A 22,836-nucleotide genomic window follows, 5' to 3' on the forward strand; every position below is an offset into this window, starting at 1 on the left:
CACCACAATTACACTGGATAAGACTTCTTGCCAGTCCTCGATTAACACGGTCTACGACTTTTCTTCTTTCATGGTAGATAACGTGTGAGTTCTTGGGAGGCTCGCTAAACCAATCAGTTAGATTAACTTAGCCAGAGCTTCATTATCTCTGATTGAAACCATGGGATTGTCTAGGATATACCATCTAGACACTTGAACTGGTTTCCTGAATATACAATTAACTGTTGAGAAGCTGGTCTCAAATGTGACTACGTTGACCAAAGCTCGTGTTGGTCAATATACAAATACCTGGTGAGAACGCTGGTCTCACAAATAACAACAATGACCAAAGCTCATGTTGGTCAGTATACAAATACCTGGTGAGAATACTGGTCTCACAAATAACAACGATGACCAAAGCTCGTGTTGGTCAGTAAACACTACGTAGTGAGAACACTGGTCTCACAAAACTGGGTTTCTATCGCGAGAAACTTACATAATCTCAAGGGAAACACTTTCCCTGCACTTGTCTGGACAGTTCTTACAAAGGAAATGGGCTTTGTAAGCAGCAATTTGTTCAGACTGAAGCTTCTTAGGTGAGAGTTCAATTTGCTCAAGTGGGAGGTTCTTGAATGCAACAAGTGGGAGATCTATTTTTTGGGGGAGAATGGGCTCTCCTTATATACATTTTGTGTGGGAATATTATGTAAGTAAAAAGGTGATGTAATGACTTCAGAATGTGAGAAGAATATTCCAAAAACTGGAGAAGAATGTTCTAGCAGGTGCAAAAGAACATTCCAGAATATTCATGGTGGGATAATGACATCATTCTGAGTCACTATGAGTCATTATGAGTCATTATGAGTCATTGGAATGTTCTAGCAAATTCCATGGAACATGACATCATTATGACATCACTATGATATCATATCTTTCAACCAAAATACCTGCAGGAGTGTAGGTGAAGTCCTATGACATCATTATGACATCATACCCTGTAGGTACAATTTTATGAAGCATCTGATTAGTCAGAGCATCCTAATAGAAAAGTAAAGTAAAGAAACACTAGAGAAAACAACTCAGAAATAATGGAACAAATAATAGTACACAATACGCGGGCTTTTTAGATAGGTTTTTGTTAGGCTTTGAACTTTTCTCTATGGGTTTCTCTAGCCAAAGTGAATAAGCCAAAGGAAAGGCAATACCTTAACCTTCATTTTGCTTCTCATATCAACTAGGTCATTATGTGATTCCCATCTCACATATGACTTTTCTTCAAAACATGGTGGATTCATGAATCACTGAGGGAAAACTGAAACTATTGGACCAAGGTTTGATACCAAGGTATGGGTTGACTAGTCTGAGGACTAAGCTAACAGACTTTGTCTTTTAGGGGGATACCTAGTAGTCATGTCCATGCATGATTCCCAAATCATGCAGGACATCGCGCCGGTTGCAAAAACCACCAAATTGTCCCTGTAATGACAGAATCACATAATGCACTAGTGGAGGACACCATTAGCGTCCACTAAATCCGAGTATGAATTCCTTGCTCATCAAAACTATATTAATGCTGACTGGACCTTCGTATGGAATAGAACTTCAGGGTTTTGGGTGACAATTCTTTGAAAGTATATGAGAAGACATATGAGCTCAATGAACAAGATTGCCTTACATTAAACCACTTAGGACTAAAGACAGAGACGAAAATATATCAGAACATTGAGAGGGGACATGAAGGATTGACACAACTCATGCCACACACTGCAGTGTTCAAAAATCAGAGGTTATGTGACTGAGATCGAAAGAGCTGACCAAATGATGCAGTTGCAAGTGCGCACTGAAAGTTTGTGTTAGAGCTCTCTGCAACAAGAATGGTGAAAATGGCATCTCACAACAGTGCCTGTTATCAAGTGATTTTGTGCCATGACTAAAGGAGCTCCTTGAAACTTTGCTCTTGTAGACAACAGTTGAAGTAAATTTGGTGTTGTCCTACAGGAAGCCAGCAGCAGGAACCATGTACCACTGAACGGCGAAAATGATCCAATACTTACAATTTGTCAATTAATGTTGATAACAGCCAGATACGGGAGACTTACTACCATAAGTACAGCGAGCTTCATAGGCAATGTTCAATATGCAGCACGCTACATCAATAAAAATGAACTTGCCAGTGTCTGTCTATCCTCTTTATGAGTCAATTTATCAGGAACAATTCTATCGACTTGCCACGGAAGTTGAGCGGTGCACTTGAGGGACATGCTGTGACGGCACGAAATAAAGATAGACCAGTACAGCCCTATCAACGAGTATTCCTGTATTGTTTCCAAACAAAACAACTGCGAGATATTGTCTTAGCATCAGTGTATAATCACAATCGAGCATCATGAAAAGCGCCCACAAGGCCATTGTTATCTATATCAGAGGTGTAGGTTGACAATGCTTTCATTGATGCACACAAGTTGGACTCACAAATAATTTGAGTTTTCTTGAATCCTGCAGAAATCATTGCATGTAGAAGAGATACTGTCCAAAAACTGTCCTGTAGAGCCTTTGAAATCATGCAAAAGTTGGTGCAAAGCTTGAGGATCCAGAAGTCAAAATGACCATAAGTGTGTGCCTCGCCAATGCAGCAAGGAAGCTTCGGTTCAGGAAGGTCTGAACCTATGTCTGAACCATTTGGGAGACAGTGGACCATGAACCTCATTCTGGTTTGGTCCGCCCAAAATTTGGAACCATGGACCGAACCAAGGACGAACCTGACTAATGGTCAGGTTCGAACCATGGTTTGGGACTGGACCACGGCAGCACTACTCATCGACATCAACATCAACATCCTCAGCAGTGCTGCTACTACTGTCCTCACTGCTATTGCTGTCACTCTCACCATCTTCATCCTCAGTATCATCTCCCTTGATGTCACTATCCTCAACATTGTCTTCCACTGGGTCGACATCATCTTTGTCAGGCAACTCATCTTCATAACTCAAAGTATCTTCTTAATATTCACTGGAATGTTGCCTGATTGTCGAGGAGGCATACTGGACCTCGTGTCCAATGCCAATCCCAACAAATCGTGCAAACATATCCTGATCTGCAAAACTACAATGCGAAGTGAGTGTCAAATGTAGTATGACGAGGGCCATTCCTCCTTACATATTTACATAAAAGAATGCCCAATCATCTGTTTCGTGCTGAAATCTTGCGAGTGAAGTACCATGTCTGAGAAGAGCACTTGAACGCCCCTCTGAGAAGACAGGAATAAGATGGCAGCCACGGATGATGAGCGAAGGGTCGAGGAAGCCAAAAGCATTGTCATCAGTCTCAGGGACAAATCCGACCTTGGGTAGGCATGCTTCTTTAAGGCCCCAGCGATAAGTAGGATCCGCTCCAAGCCATTGAATCCAAAGAACTTCAACACTTTGAGACAAATGGTTTTGAGCTTGCGGTCCAGTATGCAATACCCGGATGTGAAAGGCACATAATACCAGGGCATACCAGAAAGGGTGTGCATTCTTGCCTTCTTCCCTTGATAGGGTCATGACAGTGCAGTTAGATCCTGGTCACATGGAGTCTTGATCACGCCGGTGTGAAAGAGGAATAGCGACTAGGCTGGTTAGAAACTAGTGCTACTTATCCAAATAGGCGCGAGTGTAATATTCGACCCAAGAGGACTGCTATTGAAGCAACTCCCTTCAAATATGCAAGGGTAGCGAGTAGCGATGATGCGAAGGGCTAATAACCTATAGCGACGTATGACCAAAAACCAATGAGTAGCGCTGTAGTGATCAGTGACTAGCGACAAGTGAGTTCCGACAGAGAAACGTGCGTATAAGTAAGTAGCACTATGCAAGTTGTCCTATGCGATAGCGCTATGCGACGTCCAACTAGCGACAGCGAGAAGAAATCAAAAGAAGGGAAAGCGAGGGATAAGGTATGATAGTGCAAGTGGAATGCCTGATAGCGACTAGATTATAGCTCAACTACCGACAGCGATCCCGACGTTGCGAAGATCAAACTTATGAAGGAACTTTAGCGACGCACACTCGAAGCAAGTCAAGTGACATGCGATCAGAGAGATTTGGCAAGAGCGGAATCGATTGCACCAAAACTAGGATATAGCAACTAAAGTGACTCTGACACCAGCAAAGGTCCGGGGAAGGGAAGTACTGTACTGTATGTAGGATGGGTCATTTTATCATACTGTGTAGGGGTTCAGGATGTGTAGGCGAGTATAGTAGCGACACTGGCAAGGGCAATGATGTAGCGACAGGTAATAGAACATGCAGCGCTGTGGAGCATGAGGACACATGTAATAAGACCTGCGACTGATGAGTAGCGACATTTAAGGAAATATAATGCACCAGCGGAGGTAGGTGGACATAGGCAGGACATGGGAGGGCGGAACACCTAGACGTTGGACCGGGGTAGCGCGCTATGGGAGAAAAGTGGTTCCAAGTGGATAGCTTGGGAGCTGAATAGCGCTGGTGACTAGCGTCTTACTCTTTTCTTCTAGGCAAGTCAAATATGCCTATGACATTCATACGTGCCTAGCGCCAGTATGATTGTCACACCGGACATCATAGGTTGTGTAATTAACTTGGAAAAGACATGGTTGCTGGACCCAAGAGAGGTTGTCTATGAAACACAGCTCATTCCTATCTGAATCAGAAAACTGGCGCTCATCACTATCATATTCAAGACCCAGCATATGGGATAGGATGTGATTTTTGAGTTTCGGAATGAAGTCCTAGGATATATATCGGTCAAATGAGGTGCACAAATGACTAACTCTTACCTTGACTGCTGGATCAGATGAATGATCATGGAGCATTGTTGCAAGGTTTACGACATTGACCCATGAATCCGATAGGTGGTGGTGAAGTTCCAGCAATGTCTCGATAGGTTCCTCTATTTCAAGATCCTGCTGCTGCCGCCTGAGGCGTGTGTGCCGCCTTTCATGTTTTGCAAATTGCTTTGGAACATCTTGTTTGTTGGTCATCTGGTAAAACTTCTTGATAAGATGGTGTGCCACCTCTCCCTGTATCCAAAATGATCATGAATATACATTTTCTTGAAAAATGTACTGACTAGTTGGTGTTATGAATGGTGTGAGTTCGCAACTGGAACTTGGATAGGGGCTCTTGCTAAGCTTGCTGACACCAGCAAGCATTCAATAGCAAGAGTTCTTCAGCAATAGCTTCGTCAACTAGACGAAGGTATTATCGACGATTACGACGGCGTGTCTGTAACTGTGTTCCTGAGCTAGCAAGACTATTGGGCAACAAGCTCAATAGAGATTAAGATGAGGAAGTGAAGCTTGCTTAAGGCTTCTAGTAGATAGGCAGGTAGAAACAAGTAGATTCAAGTTAGAGAATACAAGCGATACCCTACTGGTATATATAGGTAGGAAGTGGTTGAGGGCAGGACTGCTGAATTAGTGGTAAGGGCAAAGGGGATGAGTCAGAACAACTCATATGTGAGATAGCACCGGTTGGGCGGTAAGGGGAAAGGGGAAAGTGAGTCAGAGATAAGTACCGGTCAGGCGGTAAGGGCATAGGGTTGTGAGTCAGAGGAACGGAACAATGGTAACAGTAAAACGTGCACAGCGATCTAGGAGAGCTGTGCGTTCAAAGTGAAATGATGTAGTAAATACAAAGTAGGACAAAGGTGAAGAGAAAATGAATAGGGGCCTAACACGACCCGATGTTCTTGTAACAGTTGGGTAGTATATGAATCAGTGGTGCCAAACGCTCTTATCAACTGCATGTAGTCACCGAGAGCATGAAACTTGTAGGTAAAAAGGTGAATGACTTTGATTGAGGTCCTGTTCTGTTAGTCGTGTTCATTTTGGACTGAGATTCAAACCCTTTGTGTTGTCTCCTGTAATGTGCAGACACCTCACTCGGAAGTTCCATAGTGCGAAAGGCCGAACAAGTAAACTGGCTGAACTTTCAAAGTTGGGTTCCCAGTCTTTGAAGTGACTGGTCGAGAAATTGAAGGGCGTCGTCCGAATGGAGGCGCATCTTTGCAAGGGCATGCCATTCTGCCATGCGGAATGGGAGCACCCTGACAACATTGTCATGCTCTTCTGGAAAAAGCCCCTCAAACGCTGGTATTGTGCACTGGAATGAATAAGTTGGTCAGAATACATCCAATTTGTGCATGGGATGGACTTACCTGCAGCACATCTTCGAAATGCCAAGCTACTTGCTGTTTCATTGACGAAACATTCTTGGGGAACCATTGAATGGAACCTTTCCCAAAAGAGGGTATTAACTGAAACCTGGGGGTGTGAAACATCAAAGATAAGAATCAATTAGAGTCGAAAGTACACTATACCTTCATTGATGATGTCAATCTTCTGCGGGTCAACTGCAAAGAGTAGCCACATCAAATGTATCATCACCGCTTTCAATGTTCCAAGCTCGAATTCATGCAGCAGATCGACCACAATGGCGGGGAAAAGATTGAAATCTAACAGTGAGAGGCGATCTACAAAACTATTCTAGTAGATAAATATCAGTTCCATATTGCGAGAGCAAGCATCATACTTACAACAGTAGGTACCAATGAAACATCTTTCAAGAGGCTCTCAACTAAGGCTCCCTTGATGGGAGCACCACGCATGTACATTGCATTATGGGCTTTAGACACTTTCTCGGTAAAATATGTACATAGCCGGTTCATTCTTTGCAAGATGTTGCGCAAAAATCCAATGCAATTGAACATCGACTTTGGAGTCAAACAGCAAAGGCATGAGCAAGTCCCTTTATCGTGTATGGTCACCAAGAGGACTCTATAGTTATCAACACCCAATCAATGTCCAAAATGTTATGAGACAATGATGAGAGCAGATGTACTTCTCTGGGTAGTCTGCTGAATATGTGAATATCCTAGGAAAACATGTTGATGCACACCATCATGGCACTTAATCGCGATGCCATCTGTAAGCATGGACAAATTCATCATCCAGCAAGATGCGCCAGACCGCGTGGAACAGCTCCCACTTGCAATGAGTCAGTAAATCATCAAAGTTCTTCCTCTTTATGAAGGTGGATATAAAGCTCGTGATCGAAGCTGGTAGCTACATGAGACACAAATCAGTGATAGAGCTCCAAGTGACAGAAATCTAAAAAGCTTACAGTGGGAATAAATGCTATGGTGTGGCAAGCACCAGAGTTAGGATCCAAACGGACATACTTTGACAAATTTCCAAAGAAAAGGTATACCAGCCATGCTGATGCACTCCCGAACTGGGTTAGGTGAGTGGCGTCTGACCAGAACATAAGACCTGCAATAACTCTCTCCAGTTTGCAATTATCGTCTCTTTGTTTCTGTAGCTCGTCGTGGGCCTGTATCCATGCATCTGAGGTGTAAAGCTTGTCATAAAGACATTGCTCTTGGCCTGTGATGGGAGACTTTCAGATACGCTTGAAGGGTGTGAGATGGAACCATTTTGAAGACTGCTCCAAGAATGCAGCTTGGATGACTGAAATTAGTGGCCGGTAGAATAACCTGGAAACAGAGAATACATGCCCATTCCCTTTAGAATTTTTCTCCTTGATGCTACCATAATCTTTACATCTGTGCTCTTCCAGCTGTCCCGCTGCAGAATGCCCATGGTGTCGTTATCTTCAGACGTATTGAAATGCTTCATTTGCATGTTAGGATCGAAGTGTTCGAGATCATCTAGTGAGATCCTTTGCTTTCATCACGTCGTTTACGAGACGTTTGATCTCTGTCACTGCCTTTCGATCGCTTCCCATCACCATCCAGGATATCAGCCTCCAGATTGTCATATTTTTCCAAGGCCAGGGTGGCTGATGTGAAGGGTTACCCAAGAGTGCCTCGACATCCTGTGTGCTAGTGTCACTGATATGAGATTCAGCAGGACATATATTTGACAATTCATCTGCTGATACAATTGCATCTGGATCATACAAAGGGCAATGGCGATATTGGCGAGTGATACCAATTTATTGAAACATGTGCAGACAGAGTCGAAAACATGAAGAATTACACGGTGTGACAATCATATTGGCGCTAGGCATGTATACCTGCATAAGCCTTCAATAGGTGGACCAAAGTTATCCCTCATATCATTCACTACTCCCCTATCAGCAGTCTTCACTTGTCTCAGCAATAACCCTTGTCCGACGCTATTCCGCACTTTCCCGCACTATGCGTGCACATTCCTGCAGCGCTATTCATGCTCCTGCGACTTATCTGGCGCTATTCCCACGCTTATAGCACTATCAGAACTACCAGCAATGTGTCTATAGGAGCATTAGTGCATGTCCGCTCTATCTAGTGCTTGTTCCCGCGCTTAGCGCTTATCCAGCGCGCTGTTCTCGCGCTCTAGGATCCACCTGAAATGTCAGAATCCATCCATTGTCCATCCTACCTCATTGGTATGTAATTTGCCTTGCCTCGAGTTTGTAACAAGTGCTACGGTCTCATTACATGTATATCCTATCCCTTCCGAGTCTGAGATGGTATAGTTTACTAGTATAAGAAGCCTATGGTGACTACTTCGACATTACTTCCCTTCGACTGTATTTCCTTCCCTTAGGTTTTACTTAGAAGTAGTCACCCTTTAGTTGCGCTCTATAGCCCCTATTTGACTTTCCTTACCCTTGCAATCAATACCTTTGATCACACTCGCTATCCATTACCCTCCTTTGACTCAGTGTCCGCTTTCTGACTTCCGCTCTTTCCCGCGCATTAGCGCTCTATCTTGCGACGTGCTATTCCCGCGCTTTAGTGCTCTTTCGGGTCTTTTGATCTTGAGTCGTTCTTAGTAGCTTTTCCCTCGGGTCGAACATTCTTGCATCCTTGTTGCAAGTATAGCAGCATAGGCAGAGCATTAGACATATACTGGCTAAGTACCTTTACAAGTGCCTAGTCAGGTTGTGTTTTTCACACCAGTTCATCGTGAATTTGGCAGCGTCGAGTTCAAACAAATTAGGGAGGGAGCATGAGCTTGCATAGCAATCCTAGTATGAAAATATATACAGGATCACGTCCACACCAAATACAAATTATGAAAGTGAGACCTGGCAATCTTTCAACATGGCATCCACAATAGCCTCCGCATCTTCTTGAGAAATATTAGTCTCCTCCTTTAATTTGACAATCCATCTCTGCATCAAATGTTGATCACAGATCTGGTGACAAACTCGGTGAAAGGAGTCTGGATATCTGTTAAGACCGTACTCAAGTCGTATCGGATCCAAAGGGCTTTGGCCTCAGCTCGTGCGCTGTGCCCCTTTCCCGAGTCTTGCCCCTTATTTATTTCAGAGTACTAGAGTATCGCGTATATTGAGACAGATAAGTCTCATAACAGATCCGTTATGGCTTCCAGATATCGAACGTATATAGTAACGGCTAATCTGAATTGGATCCAAACTAGAAGCTAACGGGCGAGGACTGTCCGAAGACAGAGATGGATATATAGACTATAGGAATCAATCCTAAGTCTCGAAGTAGACAAGAGTATTGTACTCAAGTCCGGACGGATAACAGAGGGACTTAGAGTCCAGACAGAATGAGTGCAATCTAAGATGATATTCGAACTGATCTACTACAGCGCATGTACAAGGGTTTATATACTATGGATAACTAACGGAATGATCAATAAGCAAGGACGCGAGGCTATGTACGAAATATAAGCAAAGTATGTGTACAGCATGTTGGTAAGTCGGATGGATAACGAATCATAACCGGGAATGAAGTATGAGCTAAAGTGGATCAGTAAGTGTAGCGGATCAGTAAGCATAACGGAAGTAAAGGATAACCGGTATACCGGTGTACAGGAATGCCGAAAGGAGATGAACGATAGTTAGAGTTATATGAACAGGACATGAAATAAGGATTAGATCGATCTGTGGACCGGATGACAGATATGTCCATCGGATCTGGATCGGATCTGAGATCCGGATCTTTGGATCTGTACCCGGGAATATGGTATATGACAATATCCCAGGGTTTCCAAGATAGTTGTAGTCTCATTACCAAAAGGGATGATGACCAAATAATTGGCCAATGGAGCTGAAGACACCTGAAGGGTAATATGGCTCATGGGCATAGATGCGAACATACTGGTGGGTAGAGCTGCCAATGGTACCGCCCGAAAATTCTTATCCTTCTGGTTTGAGAATGTAACCTTAGGATAAGACCATGGTGAAGATGGGCAAGTGTCAGAGTCACTCGACGAGTCAACCACGGTGATGTGAGTGTCCTACATTGAGCATTAGTCATTTCATTCTTTAAAAAAAACCCTACTTACCTTGATCATTCCCCGAAGTGAGTGCACTTTTGGCTTTTTCATTGGCGTAATAAGAGCCGCATTGTCGGAGATGGGGACATTAATGTTGACAGTGCTGTCATGGCCACAATTGCCAGAGCTCTGCACACCAACCTGAGACGCCACCCACATAATTTGAGTATCATAGTGTGGAACGTAAGATAAGATATTGGAGTCGGTTAATAAGAGGACCTCCAGTGAGCCATCTGGGTGGCCTGGAAGGACGAAGTGCAAAGATGATGGGGTGATTGGAGGTGGAATAAATGGCAATAGGCTAGTCTCTGCCCTGCCTTTGCCTTTAGCAGGAGTTTGCAAACTTCCTGCTGCTCTCCATCCTTTCTTAGTACAGGACAACGTGAAGCTTCGAGCAAGAGGAGTTGCATATTTCGCAAGGAAGAGTTGAGTGATCTTGGCGACCACAGGATGTAGCTTGCGGTGCTCAAGAAGGACTTTGGGGTTAATGTAGATATCAGCCTTGAGAGATTCAGGAACAATGGGCATGTTTGGAGGTATGGTGCCTGGATGATGCACGACAATGGTTGAGCCACCCATCAGTCTGTCAAGGATGGTGCACTGTATATAGGATCAATATGTGCATGGTGCGCCTAATTAAATACTCACTAAATCAAATATACGAGCCATGGTTGTCTCAACATGGGTAGTGCACGCTCACCAATTCTGCATCTTCTCTTCTGCAGATGCCTTTTGATATTTGCTGGTGCCCATTCGGTAGTGCTCTGTAGTTGCAGCATAGAATCTGTCTTCATCATACTGTAGGTGTTGTCCATCATTGTCACGAATTCCAAATACAAACCATTATTCTTTCCTGAACACTCGTAAAACACCCAATAAGTGCCCGTTACAAGCACCCAAACCAGCGTCTGTACCAATAACCTTCACAAACCCTAACCTGAACTTCTCTATTCCACTAGCGCCCACTACTTTCATCTCTGATATTCCTGATTACGATTTCCTTTCACAAGCGATCAAGTCACGTGACATCAGAACCGTCCAGAACCCTTGCACAGCAGTTACACGTTTCATGACATCATAGGTGTAGTTATATTTAGATCATCGTACAATTCCTTTTCTATTTAATGATTGGTTAGTTAGTTCATACTCAGATTCAGTCTCCGTTTCAATATATGTATTTAGGTAGTTCATTGTAGTCAGTAGTTCTTCAGTTCAAACCTCTTGTGTATTAGCTCATTGCTAGCAATCCAAGACGTACCTGCTATTCTTTATCCTCTTGTTGTGATATCCTTTGTTTGAGTCCTAGTCTCTGCCCCTGCGTTAATTTGTTATAAGGGTTGTGACAATCATCATGAAATCTGTGCGCAAGCATTGTTAAGATTGCAGATGGCCATTGTTCATCAAGTCCTGTAATTCCAGTTAGACTTGGAGGTACAGGAATCATAGTTAGTGTTTCCTCCAAACCGGTCACAGAAGGTGATCTGTGCAATTGAGTTGAAGCTGAAGTATTGGATTGGGATGACATGGTAAGAGTGTAGAGTAGAAATTGTGAGGCTCAGATCAGTTTATGTAGGTGATGGCACCATGATGCACGTAATTGACTGAATGCAATGTGCATGTGATGCGATACAGCTTTGCACATAATGGATAGTGCATGCGACACAAGTAATACTACTCATGCATCATTTCATGTATAAGTCTGCACAATTAACACTAGGTACATGCTACTTTGCATTGAGATCCTTGAGACTAGTTGACACGCAATAAAGCAAAGTGCAATGATATTCATAGAGATTCGACAACAAAAATAAAACTAAAACTATGTGGCTATTTCTGAGTCTATGAGATGATGATCAAGTCCTTCGATAAAGTCATGTATCTGCTTGAGTTGCTGCTCCGCCAAGTCCTGGTCATCATTGTGGCCCTCACCCTCATCTGTTCCCTCCCCCAATGTAGGCTGATAATCAAAAGGTGGGGACCGAGGAGGTACAATATGACCCTCGTGCACGCCAGCACTCATAGGCCCAGTGTACCCCGAGAGGCACTGAATTTGGTTGATACAGACCAAGTGGTGTGTATTAAGAGCTTGCAGATGTGCCCAATGATGGCGCAACTCAGATGCCAGTGGAGGATTCTCCATTGTAAGGTGGGAGATGGCAAGAGGATAATTGATAGTGTCATTGCGGATTCTCGTAAGTAAATGTCCAACCTCGATGTTAAGCTGACGGATTTCTTCATTAGCACACTGTTGCTCGAAGTATTGAGTGGAGGCATAATGGTATGCAGGATTCACCCAATGTTTGGCTTGAACCACACCATCCGTTTCACAGAGTAGGTCAAATCCAGCTAGAAAAGAGTATTTGATGATTTGTTCCCACTGCAGCAAGGGATGAGGAGGGTCCAATTGTGTGGCATACTTATTGTACCTTTGTAGAGTGTTGCGGATGGCATTTGCACAACTCTTCAGCACAGTCGAGATCTGGGTGCGCAGTTTGTAGCCTGTATATAAATATAAATAGCAAGAAATTCAGAGTTTGAATCAAAAACATACCTAGTCCACTCATCTGCAATTTTGTCAACTCGAGTAGACGCATAACTACCAAACGCTTGACATCATCAACTGCCTTGTGATAAAGACGGTGTGAAAGAGTAATAGCGACTAGGCAGTTAGAAACTAGCGCTACTTATCCAAATAGGCGCAAGTGTAGTATTCGACCCAAGAGGACTGCTATTGAAGCAACTCCCTACTAATATGCAAGGGAAGCGATAACACAAAGGACTAATAACCTATAGCAACCTAAGACCAAAAACCGATGAGTAGCGCTGTAATGATCAGCGACAAGTGAGTTCCGACAGAGAAACGTGCATATAAGTGAGAAGTGCTATGCAAGTTGTTTTATGCGATAGCGCTATGTGATGTCCAACTAGTGACAGCGAGAAGAAATCAAAGGGAGTGAAAGTGAGGAGTAAGACAAGACAGTGCAAGTGAAATGCCCGATAGCAACTAGATTATAGCTTGACTACCGATAGCGATCCCGACGATGTGAAAGTCAGACTTAAGGGGGAACTTTAGTGACGTGCACTTAAAGCAAGTCAAGCAACATGCGATCAAAGAGATTTGGCAAGAGCAGAATCAATTGCACCAAGACTAGGATATAGCGACTAAAGTGACTCCGACACCAGCAAAGTCTGGGGAAGGGAAGTACTGTACTGTATGTGCGACAGGACATTTTACCATACTGCATAAAAGTTCGGGAATGCGTAGGCGAGAATAGTAGTGACACTGGTGAGGGCACAATGTAGCGACAGGTAATAAAACATGCTGCGCTGCAGAACACAAGGACACATGTAATAAGACCTGCGACTAATGAGTAGCAACATTTAAGGAATAATAACGCACCAGTGGAGGTAGGTGGATATAGGTAGGACATGGGAGGACGGAATACCTAGGCATCGGACCAGGTAGCGTGCTATGGGAGAAAAGTGGTTCCAAAGCGGATAGCTTGGGAGCTGAATAGCGCTGGTGACTAGTGCCTTACTCTTTTCCTCTAGACAAGGCAAGATATGCCTATGACACTCATACGTGCCTAGCGCTGGTATGATTGTCACAATGGTGTGTGATGCGTGATTGTGCCTTCAAGCGCTCGGGGTGGTCTCCTCCCCATTGCATGTCCAATGACATCTGCCGTTCGTAATCCATGACAACTTCAAGCTTCTGATCACACTTGGTAGCAGCATGAGTGTGGCGCTGGCATGTGATTGCAGCGTCTTTTGCTGAAAAATCGGGGTGCAGATCGAGCTTGCTAAACTCCATATGTGCCGCTTCATAACTGGCCCTGAGTACATAATTAAGTGTTGCAGTGCATAGAAAAAAACAACAGACAATTACTGGGCCTCCTCATACTCAATAAAAGCTTTCACATAGTCTACTTCAGTGCTAGTCCCATCTTTCTTGTGTGCCAGATGTTTAAGATATAAAAATTCGTCTTGAAGGTCGTCTTCGAAGGGTGTGGTAGCGTGTGACACTCGGAAATTGATGATGAAGCTCATAGTCATTGAGATAAGGTTTAGCGATTGAACATAATTTTGATAGATGAAATCTGCTAGATATTCATTAGCGAAGTGTCCTTCTCACAATGAATGACTTACATAGTGCAGCATATTGATCCATATCTTGGAACCGAAAATGCTCATCAAGTGCTTGATGACAATGGAAGTCTGTCATGTTGCGTATATTACCAGCCAGAGCATTTGAGCCTGAAAAAACTCACTCGCAAGTTTCAAAGTCCTCTTTGCCAGCACCGACTTTGTACTTTGAGTGGTGTTCTACTTGGCAGAGGCGGTTGTGAGCATGTCCGTGAAATGCAGGAACTACTCCCTGAAGGTTGAGTCGCTTGGCATCATCTGCTAATGAGCTCCGCATAACAATTTTTTCAAAGGCACACTTGATGTCATAGCCATATAGGATATTATCACCAAATACATCCATGAGTTTCCTGATGCTGGCAATTGGATACTTCATCCTGCATAAGTGGTTACCAAACAGATAGATGACAAAGACAAAAAAAGACAAACAGCTTCCCACTTCACACCATATCACATATCGTGAGTAAGAAGCCATGCCAACACACTGCAATAAAGATGCCAGACTTTTTGAAGATGGGAAACATCTTTTTACGAGACTCTGGGGCAGCATTTCGCCAGCGATCAACACAGACAGTGCTCAGCTCTGATGAGTCTCCAGAGTCAGGTTCATCTATCCAAGGGTCATCTGGATCACGCGAGATGCATTGTTTTTGTGTGCGATGTGCACACTGAACCTCATCCTTGAATTGATCTACATAAGTTTCAGTGAGCCAAATGGAAGATAAGCCGCATCTTGGGTCAAAGCGCTCATTGCCATGGCGTATGGCTGGATCAACAAGCTTTGCTGAGTTATTACCATCAAGGGCGCATAGGACTGAATGCTTGAGGGGTGGTTCACCCACCACCTTGTACTGACATGCAGGACATGAGTTGAGCATGCGCCAATTTGGTGTATCATGACCAAGGGCAGTTTGAAGATGGTTTTCAATGTGCCGCTCAAGTTTGAGGTAAATGTCATAGGCAACTCATAGCTTTTCGGCAAGTTTGTCGCCGATAACACACCTAGTTTATGTAAATATTTGTTTTGATGAGACGAATAGACTTACATTGTGAAGGAAGGCAAGCCTTTTCACTTCAGCATTGATGCTGTAATGTGGGCACACACAGTGCGTCTGACGGAAGACATTGAGGGTGTGAATGGTAATAGCAACTGTAGGATGAAGGGGAGAACTGCCAATGCAGCCATGTTGGAGTAAGGTAGCATTAATGAAAGGCGAGGCATGATTGAAAGTGTGGGTGCTGTGATCTAGGCTACATCAAAAATATGAAATGCTGAGCTCAGAGACTTTGACTCGCCAAAAATATCAACAACTTCCATTGAGAATGAAGTATCAATAGCAGGTGAAGGTGCTGTTGTTTGATGATGGTGATGGTAGTGGAGAAGCACATTTGTAAGGATATTATATTGGGTAGACCAATCAGCAAGCTGCTGGGCTACACGACCACTGTGGTCGCACAAGTCGAGGTGTCTGCAATACATTGAATTGAGGATAGTGAGAGAACGATAATGAGAGAGATAAACAAACCTTGAGCGTTCAGTTGTGATTTGCTCCAGGTCCGCATACAATGATATCTCTTCTGCCCCATGACTGAATGAAAAACCCTCTTCCCCAGGAGGAGGAAACATAGTGTCAACATCCATGGTCACATACTGCAGTCACTTTACCCTTGATAAATACATACAACTAATGTTGAAATATCCATGTTCTACACATGCCAGCCAATGTGGGCCCATCAATGTATTGTTGTGATACATACAGGTGGGCCCATGTCAAGTGTGTATGTGATACCAACAGTGGGCCCATAGTGTGGTATCGTAGATAAGTGTACACTTTCCTATTGCATTTGGTAGGTATTGTGTGGTAGGTAGTGTATGAAATATGTGCCCGATATGAACAGGTTGGCCGAAGTGGGCAGTGGTACCGATATATACAAATGGGCCGACACCCAAAGCATATAGATGTGTCATGGACATTGCTCTGTCAATGGATTGGTATTACAAATATACTTGCCCATGATAGACTCAGGAAGTCGGTCAATCGGTCGGTCAAATATGTGAACATTGGGTCTGTCCCCTGAGCCACTTGTGCAAAATATACTTGTCAGGACTATGTCGGTCAAGTATGAGGCGGTCGGTCAATAGCTCGGTCATATGTGATGTATGAGAGACGTGGTCGGTGGTAATTGAATGGCTTACAGAATATACTGGCCCCATGATAGATGAGGTGGTCAGTCGGTTGGTCGGTTGGTCGGTTGGTCGGTTGGTCGGTTGGTCGGTTGGTCGGTTGGTCGGTTGGTCGGTTGGTCGGTTGGTCGGTTGGTCGGTTGGTCGGTTGGTCGGTTGGTCGGTTGGTCGGTTGGTCGGTTGGTCGGTTGGTCAAAACATGTCAGGTCAAATATGATGTATCATGGACTAGCTTACAACATATACCTCTGTGAAGATAGACAGGGTGATCGGTCAATATCTCGGTCATATATGATGTACAAGAGACATGGTCGGTGGTAATGGCCTCATGATAGATGAGGGGGTCAGTCGTTCGGTTGGTCAAAACATGTCGGGTCAAATATGATGCATCATGTACTAGCTTACAACATATACCTCTGTGACGATAGACAGGATAGTCGGTCAATAGCTCGGTCATATGCAATGTAAGAGACACGGTCGGTCAAATATATGGTCGGTCAAATACAATCTATTACCGAAGCGCAATTGCTACTTGGAATCACACAATCAATCACATTCAATCCAGGCCAAATCAATTTCATTCAATTCATGTAGACAACAGTATCTAACTAACTGATGTGTGCTACATAAGGGTATATTTGCATCAAGGGAGGGAGGAAGTAGTAGAAGCAGGGCATGAAACACTCAAATCACATTGGATGGGGGGAGCAGATGAAGGACCGACCTGCACCAACTCAGATGATGGTTGCCCACTGGTGAATGTCCTGCCTTGCACATCAGGGCGACCGAATGGGCGAGATGCTGAGGGTTGACCGACGGCGACAGAATCAGCATTTGGAGCAACCGAAGGGCCAAACACACCAGTCAAGTATCTGATGCCCATGTCTGTGGCCGTGGAAGCACCGGTCGGGCCAATCGCTGGTGGTGGGAAGGATGTGTTCAGGACCGAGCGTTCCTGCCTCATTTTCTCCACCATGTTGGCAAGACCATTTACCACATCCACCATGGCATTGAAGCTCAGTTGGACGTCGGAAAACTCAGCCCGCATAGAGGAGATGCGGGAGTCGAAGTCGTGCTCCATTGCATTCACCCTAGTGAGGGTGTTGTGGTCGGCCATTTCCATGGCAGCAACTCTAGCTGCCAGAGAGACCACACGATCGTGGATAGTCGGTTTGGCCGACGAGGGTAGTGGGTTTGGCCGCAGGAGCAGGTGGGGTGGTGGTGGTAGGATGGGGGTGTCGTCAGTGACCTCTTGCCAATGGTCAGCAGGAAGGTCTTTTGCCGACGCCATGGCTGCTGGCCGATCAACAGTCTCACTTGGCGTCACCACAGTGACATCAGTCTTCTGCTCAGTATCGGCTGCATGAGACATGGTGACGTCTTCATCAGCCTCAACAGCGACATCTAAAATCGAGGTTCAATATTGTTTACCTTAACAAAAAAACAGGTGACTCACCCTCATCATCCATGGCGTCCTCAGATTCTACCACAGGTGGTGGTAGACGTGCATGGGAGGCCGCCCTTGTCGCCCTGGGCTGCGGTTTGGATGTGGAGGCGAGTGGGGCCTTTGACCGAGGACGTGATGACCGCACCGGCTCGGCCATTCGTGGAAGCTTGTTAGGTACCGGTCGGTCACACTTCACCTTCATCTTGTAGCACCTGGCACAGGACTTGGTGATTTGGCCCTTGCGACCAAGGGCAGCAAGACATTCGAACTGGGTAGAACACCTCTTACAGGGCGGATCATACTAATTAATTGTTAGTAATGAGTGATGTATAGAACCGGCGAAACTCACCACATCACCCTTGGCGATTGTCACAGCCCATTCCTTCTCCTTTCCCTTACCCTTCGGCGTCGGTCAGCCAATGCGCTCCTTGGTGTCGGCCTGGACATCTCTGAGTGGTGATGACCGAGGGGATGAGGTGAATCTCACCTGCTTCACCTTCTTGGCTGGGGCTGGAGTCTGAGGCACCGCCGCCTTAGATGGCTAAGGTGCTGTGAGTGATAGAGTAGGAAAAAAATGAATTAGAGGCGCACCTTTACCACAATGATGGTCCCGCCCGGCTGGCCATCATCATCTTCAGTGTCAGAGATGATGGCCTTCGACACGATCCTATGCTTCTTGCATGAGACATCGCCCGACTCACCAGACTCATCCTCCCTGGCTCGCCGAGTCCCCCGAACCGGCTGCTTCCCCTTATCGGCCGTCGGCTTGGCAGCCTCGACGGGAAGTGAGTCGATCGGTGGGACCGACATCACCTTGGGAGCTGGGGGCGGGACTGGGACTGGGAGTGGGAGTGGGGTTGGCACTGGCGCCAGTGCAGGTGCAGCTATCACAATGTTAGCAAAAATGGTGCATTGAAAAAGAGGAAGACTCACCAAGCCCTTGTGTCTTGGGGAAGAAGGGGTGTGATTCCATGCAGGAATCATCCACCCGCACACGTTCCCATTGGGGGACCTGACCGATGTTCATTGTCGCCCGAACCTCGGTGGCTGCAGAGAGCAGCAACGGCGGAACGACCAACGCATTCCTGCCGTGTTGCTGGAGTGCTTGTGACTTGAGAGAGGTGAGTATCTTGCAAAGAAAGAAAGAAAGAAAGACTTACTACTAGCTTGGCAACTTCATGTGCCTGGTCAACCACCACCCAGCCATCTGATTGAAACAGTTTGATCCGGTTGAGGTGTGAACACAATGATTTGTCGGCGACCGACAAGGCATTGTTGGATTGTTGGGCAGACATGATGATTATGATGGTGGTGGTGGAGGTGGTGACGATGATGATGATGATGATGTGATGATGATGATGATGATGATGATGTGATGATGTGATGATGATGTGATGATATGATGATGATGATGATGATGATGATGATGATGATGATGATGAGGATGTCGACACAGTTATATAGGGAATGACTAGCTGTGGCCTTTGATGTGGACTTAGCAACAGTCAATGCAAATTGAAAGTTGTGCCACCGCCGTGATTAGCCGAAATGATTAGCCGAAATGAAATGTGGACGCAACAATTGACACCGCCGGTTTGCCGACTTGTGGCCTCAGTGGTCTAGTCATCCATTGTGTATATATACTCCCAACTACAACCATTGCAAGTACATGGATTCTCGTGAAAATATCACTGACAAAGCTAGGAGACTACAGGACGAGCAGATCAAAACCAACAGCAATTTCTTTCTCACGTGGGACCAGTGGGTGCCACCAAAGTTAGGCCCGACTCGATCATTTCCACAGGAAAACCTTCCTGTTGGGTTCAAATACTCATTTCAGCCAAACCGTTCGCCACCAACTCGCGCACCCAACAACAACAGGATGAAAGTCACACCATCAACCATGCCAGTCAGGAAGGAAACCGCCGATGCACTTACAAAAAAACATTTCGGCAAAGAAGGTAAGTGTCTTATGATATTGACTCGACATTTATTAATATTTGACAATTTTAGTTTTTGATATGTGCTGGAGCACTGAAGCTGCACCCAAGACATCGGTGGAAACACCGACCACCTCATCATCGGCCAAACCCCAGTGCAGCGGTCAAAGTAAGTTCATGTCATCTTCTATTCTCAATCTCATGGACATGTACTAATACATCGTTATTCAAGCGTTTGAGATGTGCTGGGACGTCGAAAGCGATCCAGCGCCCACCGTCAATGCACCAGTCAATGCACCGGCCGAAGCATCATCGGCCAACACAGACTATGGTGGCCAAGGTAAGTCTTGTGCTAGTCGCATAGCTTGAGTCATTGCTTACAGGTATATTAGATTACAATATGTGTTGGGACCCCCGATACTCCTCCAGCCGCAGGTCCATATGCCCTTTGTTGGGATGAGCCGAGCTCATCACAGGTAGGCCTCGGTCCCTGCAATCACTGTAGAAGCTGCCACACCACCTGGCTGCCGCTACATATGATGTTTGCTGGGATGAGGACCCTCAGTCGACAACAGCCGATGTAGGCCACCCATATGACGTGTGTTGGGATGACTGACTGGCAACCTCGGCTGCAGGATGCAAAGGTGAGTATTGGTGGTTTGTGTCAGTTGCTTCGACTCATTTGCAGGTGGTTTTGACATGTGCTGGGGAGATGCCCAATTAGGTGGAGATGGTGACCGTGAAGGTCATGTTACTGCAGCGCCCACCACGGCTCGGTTAACTCAGGTCGGTCGGCCGTTTTGACACGGCACAGATGATGCTAACTATTACATGCAGGGGTGAACAACTCAGAATCACCTGGGAGTCAAGATATTCAGGCATCACTGGCACCCTCATCAGCACCAAGCGAAGGCTCGACAATAACACAGGTTGAAGCTGGGGAGGAATTGTTGCGCCGAGCCGACAACCGGCTGGACAGACTTTCGCGCCATCCTGAGTAAGTTAATGGCTTCCCTGCTCGTTGCTGTCATAATGTTGACCACCATTGTAAAGGAGATAATGAAAGCGAGGCTGTCACAGGAGATCATCCGTGCCAACCAGTCCTTGATCGCAAATTATCAAAATGCCCGCAACCAATATGTTACCGCCACCAATGATATGGCCAAGATTCAACACATGCTGCAAACTGTTCAGGCAGATTGATGATCCACTGACTGTCTTGGAGCTAGGTAGGAAGAAAGCAGGCAGGCTGACATTGACATATGCACAGTGTAGTGTAGTGTAGTGTAGGATGTAACATGTAACAATAACAATGTGTACTTACTGACCGATGACCGAATGACCAATCCAAGTTCACTGAATTAGATGTAGTCGGTATACCTCTTGGGCTTTTGCTGAGTGCGTGTGACTCATGTATTCTCAGCATTGCTCCTGGTGCCTTTTGCTGGTGCATCAGAGGGAACACCGGGGGCAAATCTGGCCGACTTGCCTTCCTCGGTGCACGATCTCTGGTAGCGGGCACATTCTTTGGCTGCCTCTCTTGCACCACAGGAGATGCATCTCTGGCAGCCCTTGTCCGCAGTCAATGCTGGTGGCTGTATCATTGGCGATGCACCAAGGTGTTCCAGACCTCGGCGAGTTTCGATACCCGGCGAGTTGGACCTGGGCCTGAAGGAGCGGGGTAACATGGCTGGCTTCAGTTGACTGATCTGATTCCTCAGTTACATGAGGTACAGAAATAATGGTCTTTGCTGTAGGAGGCAGTTCGGTGATGGGAGACCAATGGTTGGTCCTTTATGAACCTCTGGCACGCTTTCCAAGCTCTTTGGCACCGGTCGGGTCTTCAGCATTTGCGCGGCCGTGCAGGCGTGGTTGGACCACTGGTGGAGATGCCTCTGCATCGGCTCTTGTCACATTCTTCCTTGGTCGAACTGATGTAGGTTCGCTTGGTGGAAATCAGCCGCCCTTTGGGAATTGAGGTTAGTGACAATGTTGTGGTCGCCAATGGCTTTCTTGTCGGCCTTGCGCTGGTACTCTCATCATCGGCATCACCATCAGATTCATCCTCGGCAACAGGAGAACACATTCTGCCCTTTTCATCCATCATTCCTGTCGGTCCCACCAAAAGTCCAAGATTGCATTGGCATCAGTGCAGAGCATTTTGGATGGCTCCAAGATCTTGGTATCATCAGGTAGGTATGTGCTGGAGATTAATCTGGACTGCCCCTTCATGATGTCGCTCCAGGGCACTGGGACCTTGGGCTTTCCACAACACGTTCCTGTTCCAGCCGGCGTCAGATGATAAAATGGGTATTGGTCATCTGGCTTACTGTAATGAATGGTAAGGAATGACCAAATCATTGCCTTCTTGGTCTCGAGGGATAAATCATCTATCTCGGGCAACATCGGCGAACCCGAACAGTCCAGCTTGAATTCATGGTATGGTTTTGGGACCCGCCGATGCCTCCGAGCAGTGTGGCGTCCTGGTCTTGATCATGGTCTTGGAGACATGGATTGAATACAAGTCTTTCTGAAAGGACTGGAGAGACTTACCAAATGCATTGCCAATAAAATCTTCCCATACTGGTAGGATGGCCTGCCAGTCCTTGCCTTTCATGAAGCTGGATCCCTTACCGAGCTGCTCATTGAAGTCAAACCTGCAACAACCAAAGTAAGCACAATGACTGACCGACCGACTGACGAGTGACTGGAAGAACTCACCCAGATGTAAGCAGCCCCCCTTCTCATCCTTCCAGGAACCCAAAACAAAGACTCTCATACCGCCTGAGTAAACATTTCTTTGGCGAAGTTCTTGACCATTTTTTCGCCCTTCTTCCTAGCTGTCTTGGCCTGGACA

At 45.6% G+C, this 22,836-nt stretch overlaps 7 protein-coding genes across 7 annotated transcripts; 1 reads left to right on the forward strand and 6 right to left on the reverse strand.

Moving 5' to 3' along the window:
* Positions 1-2,350: 2,350 nt before the first annotated feature.
* DFJ58DRAFT_736284 (uncharacterized protein) lies at positions 2,351-3,521 on the reverse strand (the record flags this gene model as incomplete). Its single annotated transcript, XM_041386775.1, has 5 exons — positions 2,351-2,394; positions 2,452-2,738; positions 2,794-2,964; positions 3,022-3,081; positions 3,136-3,521. 5 exons carry the CDS (start codon positions 3,519-3,521, stop codon positions 2,351-2,353), a joined length of 948 nt encoding a protein of 315 aa, XP_041235867.1.
* Positions 3,522-6,084: 2,563 nt separating this feature from the next.
* DFJ58DRAFT_671044 (uncharacterized protein) lies at positions 6,085-6,615 on the reverse strand (the record flags this gene model as incomplete). The annotated part of the gene is made up of 3 exons (XM_041382920.1): positions 6,085-6,265; positions 6,315-6,487; positions 6,538-6,615. The coding sequence occupies 3 exons, from the start codon at positions 6,613-6,615 to the stop codon at positions 6,085-6,087; spliced, it is 432 nt and encodes a 143-aa protein (XP_041235868.1).
* A 3,377-nt stretch (positions 6,616-9,992) lies between these two features.
* On the reverse strand, positions 9,993-10,930 carry DFJ58DRAFT_847961 (uncharacterized protein; the record flags this gene model as incomplete). Its single annotated transcript, XM_041393546.1, has 4 exons — positions 9,993-10,042; positions 10,084-10,222; positions 10,271-10,861; positions 10,910-10,930. The coding sequence occupies 4 exons, from the start codon at positions 10,928-10,930 to the stop codon at positions 9,993-9,995; spliced, it is 801 nt and encodes a 266-aa protein (XP_041235869.1).
* A 1,150-nt stretch (positions 10,931-12,080) lies between these two features.
* DFJ58DRAFT_870250 (uncharacterized protein) lies at positions 12,081-16,049 on the reverse strand (the record flags this gene model as incomplete). Its single annotated transcript, XM_041394292.1, has 11 exons — positions 12,081-12,218; positions 12,252-12,305; positions 12,327-12,760; positions 12,813-12,920; positions 13,871-14,097; positions 14,166-14,361; positions 14,411-14,518; positions 14,564-14,777; positions 14,854-15,371; positions 15,450-15,577; positions 15,934-16,049. 11 exons carry the CDS (start codon positions 16,047-16,049, stop codon positions 12,081-12,083), a joined length of 2,241 nt encoding a protein of 746 aa, XP_041235870.1.
* Positions 16,050-17,235: 1,186 nt separating this feature from the next.
* Positions 17,236-19,334, reverse strand: DFJ58DRAFT_847963 (uncharacterized protein; the record flags this gene model as incomplete). Its single annotated transcript, XM_041393547.1, has 7 exons — positions 17,236-17,996; positions 18,049-18,340; positions 18,389-18,439; positions 18,527-18,580; positions 18,631-18,923; positions 18,973-19,168; positions 19,200-19,334. The coding sequence occupies 7 exons, from the start codon at positions 19,332-19,334 to the stop codon at positions 17,236-17,238; spliced, it is 1,782 nt and encodes a 593-aa protein (XP_041235871.1).
* A 374-nt stretch (positions 19,335-19,708) lies between these two features.
* DFJ58DRAFT_847964 (uncharacterized protein) lies at positions 19,709-21,664 on the forward strand (the record flags this gene model as incomplete). Its single annotated transcript, XM_041393548.1, has 8 exons — positions 19,709-20,000; positions 20,053-20,148; positions 20,212-20,319; positions 20,615-20,623; positions 20,668-20,769; positions 20,817-20,976; positions 21,345-21,377; positions 21,403-21,664. 8 exons carry the CDS (start codon positions 19,709-19,711, stop codon positions 21,662-21,664), a joined length of 1,062 nt encoding a protein of 353 aa, XP_041235872.1.
* A 418-nt stretch (positions 21,665-22,082) lies between these two features.
* DFJ58DRAFT_847965 (uncharacterized protein) lies at positions 22,083-22,636 on the reverse strand (the record flags this gene model as incomplete). Its single annotated transcript, XM_041393549.1, has 3 exons — positions 22,083-22,258; positions 22,310-22,462; positions 22,533-22,636. Coding segments are annotated over 3 exons (433 nt in total), but the record flags the coding sequence as incomplete, so codon positions are not given.
* Between the last annotated feature and the right edge of the window lie 200 nt (positions 22,637-22,836).

Source organism: Suillus subalutaceus, assembly GCF_016647625.1.
Source record: "Suillus subalutaceus strain FC151 chromosome Unknown DFJ58scaffold_259, whole genome shotgun sequence".
In the NCBI taxonomy this organism is placed as follows: Eukaryota; Fungi; Basidiomycota; class Agaricomycetes; order Boletales; family Suillaceae; genus Suillus; species Suillus subalutaceus.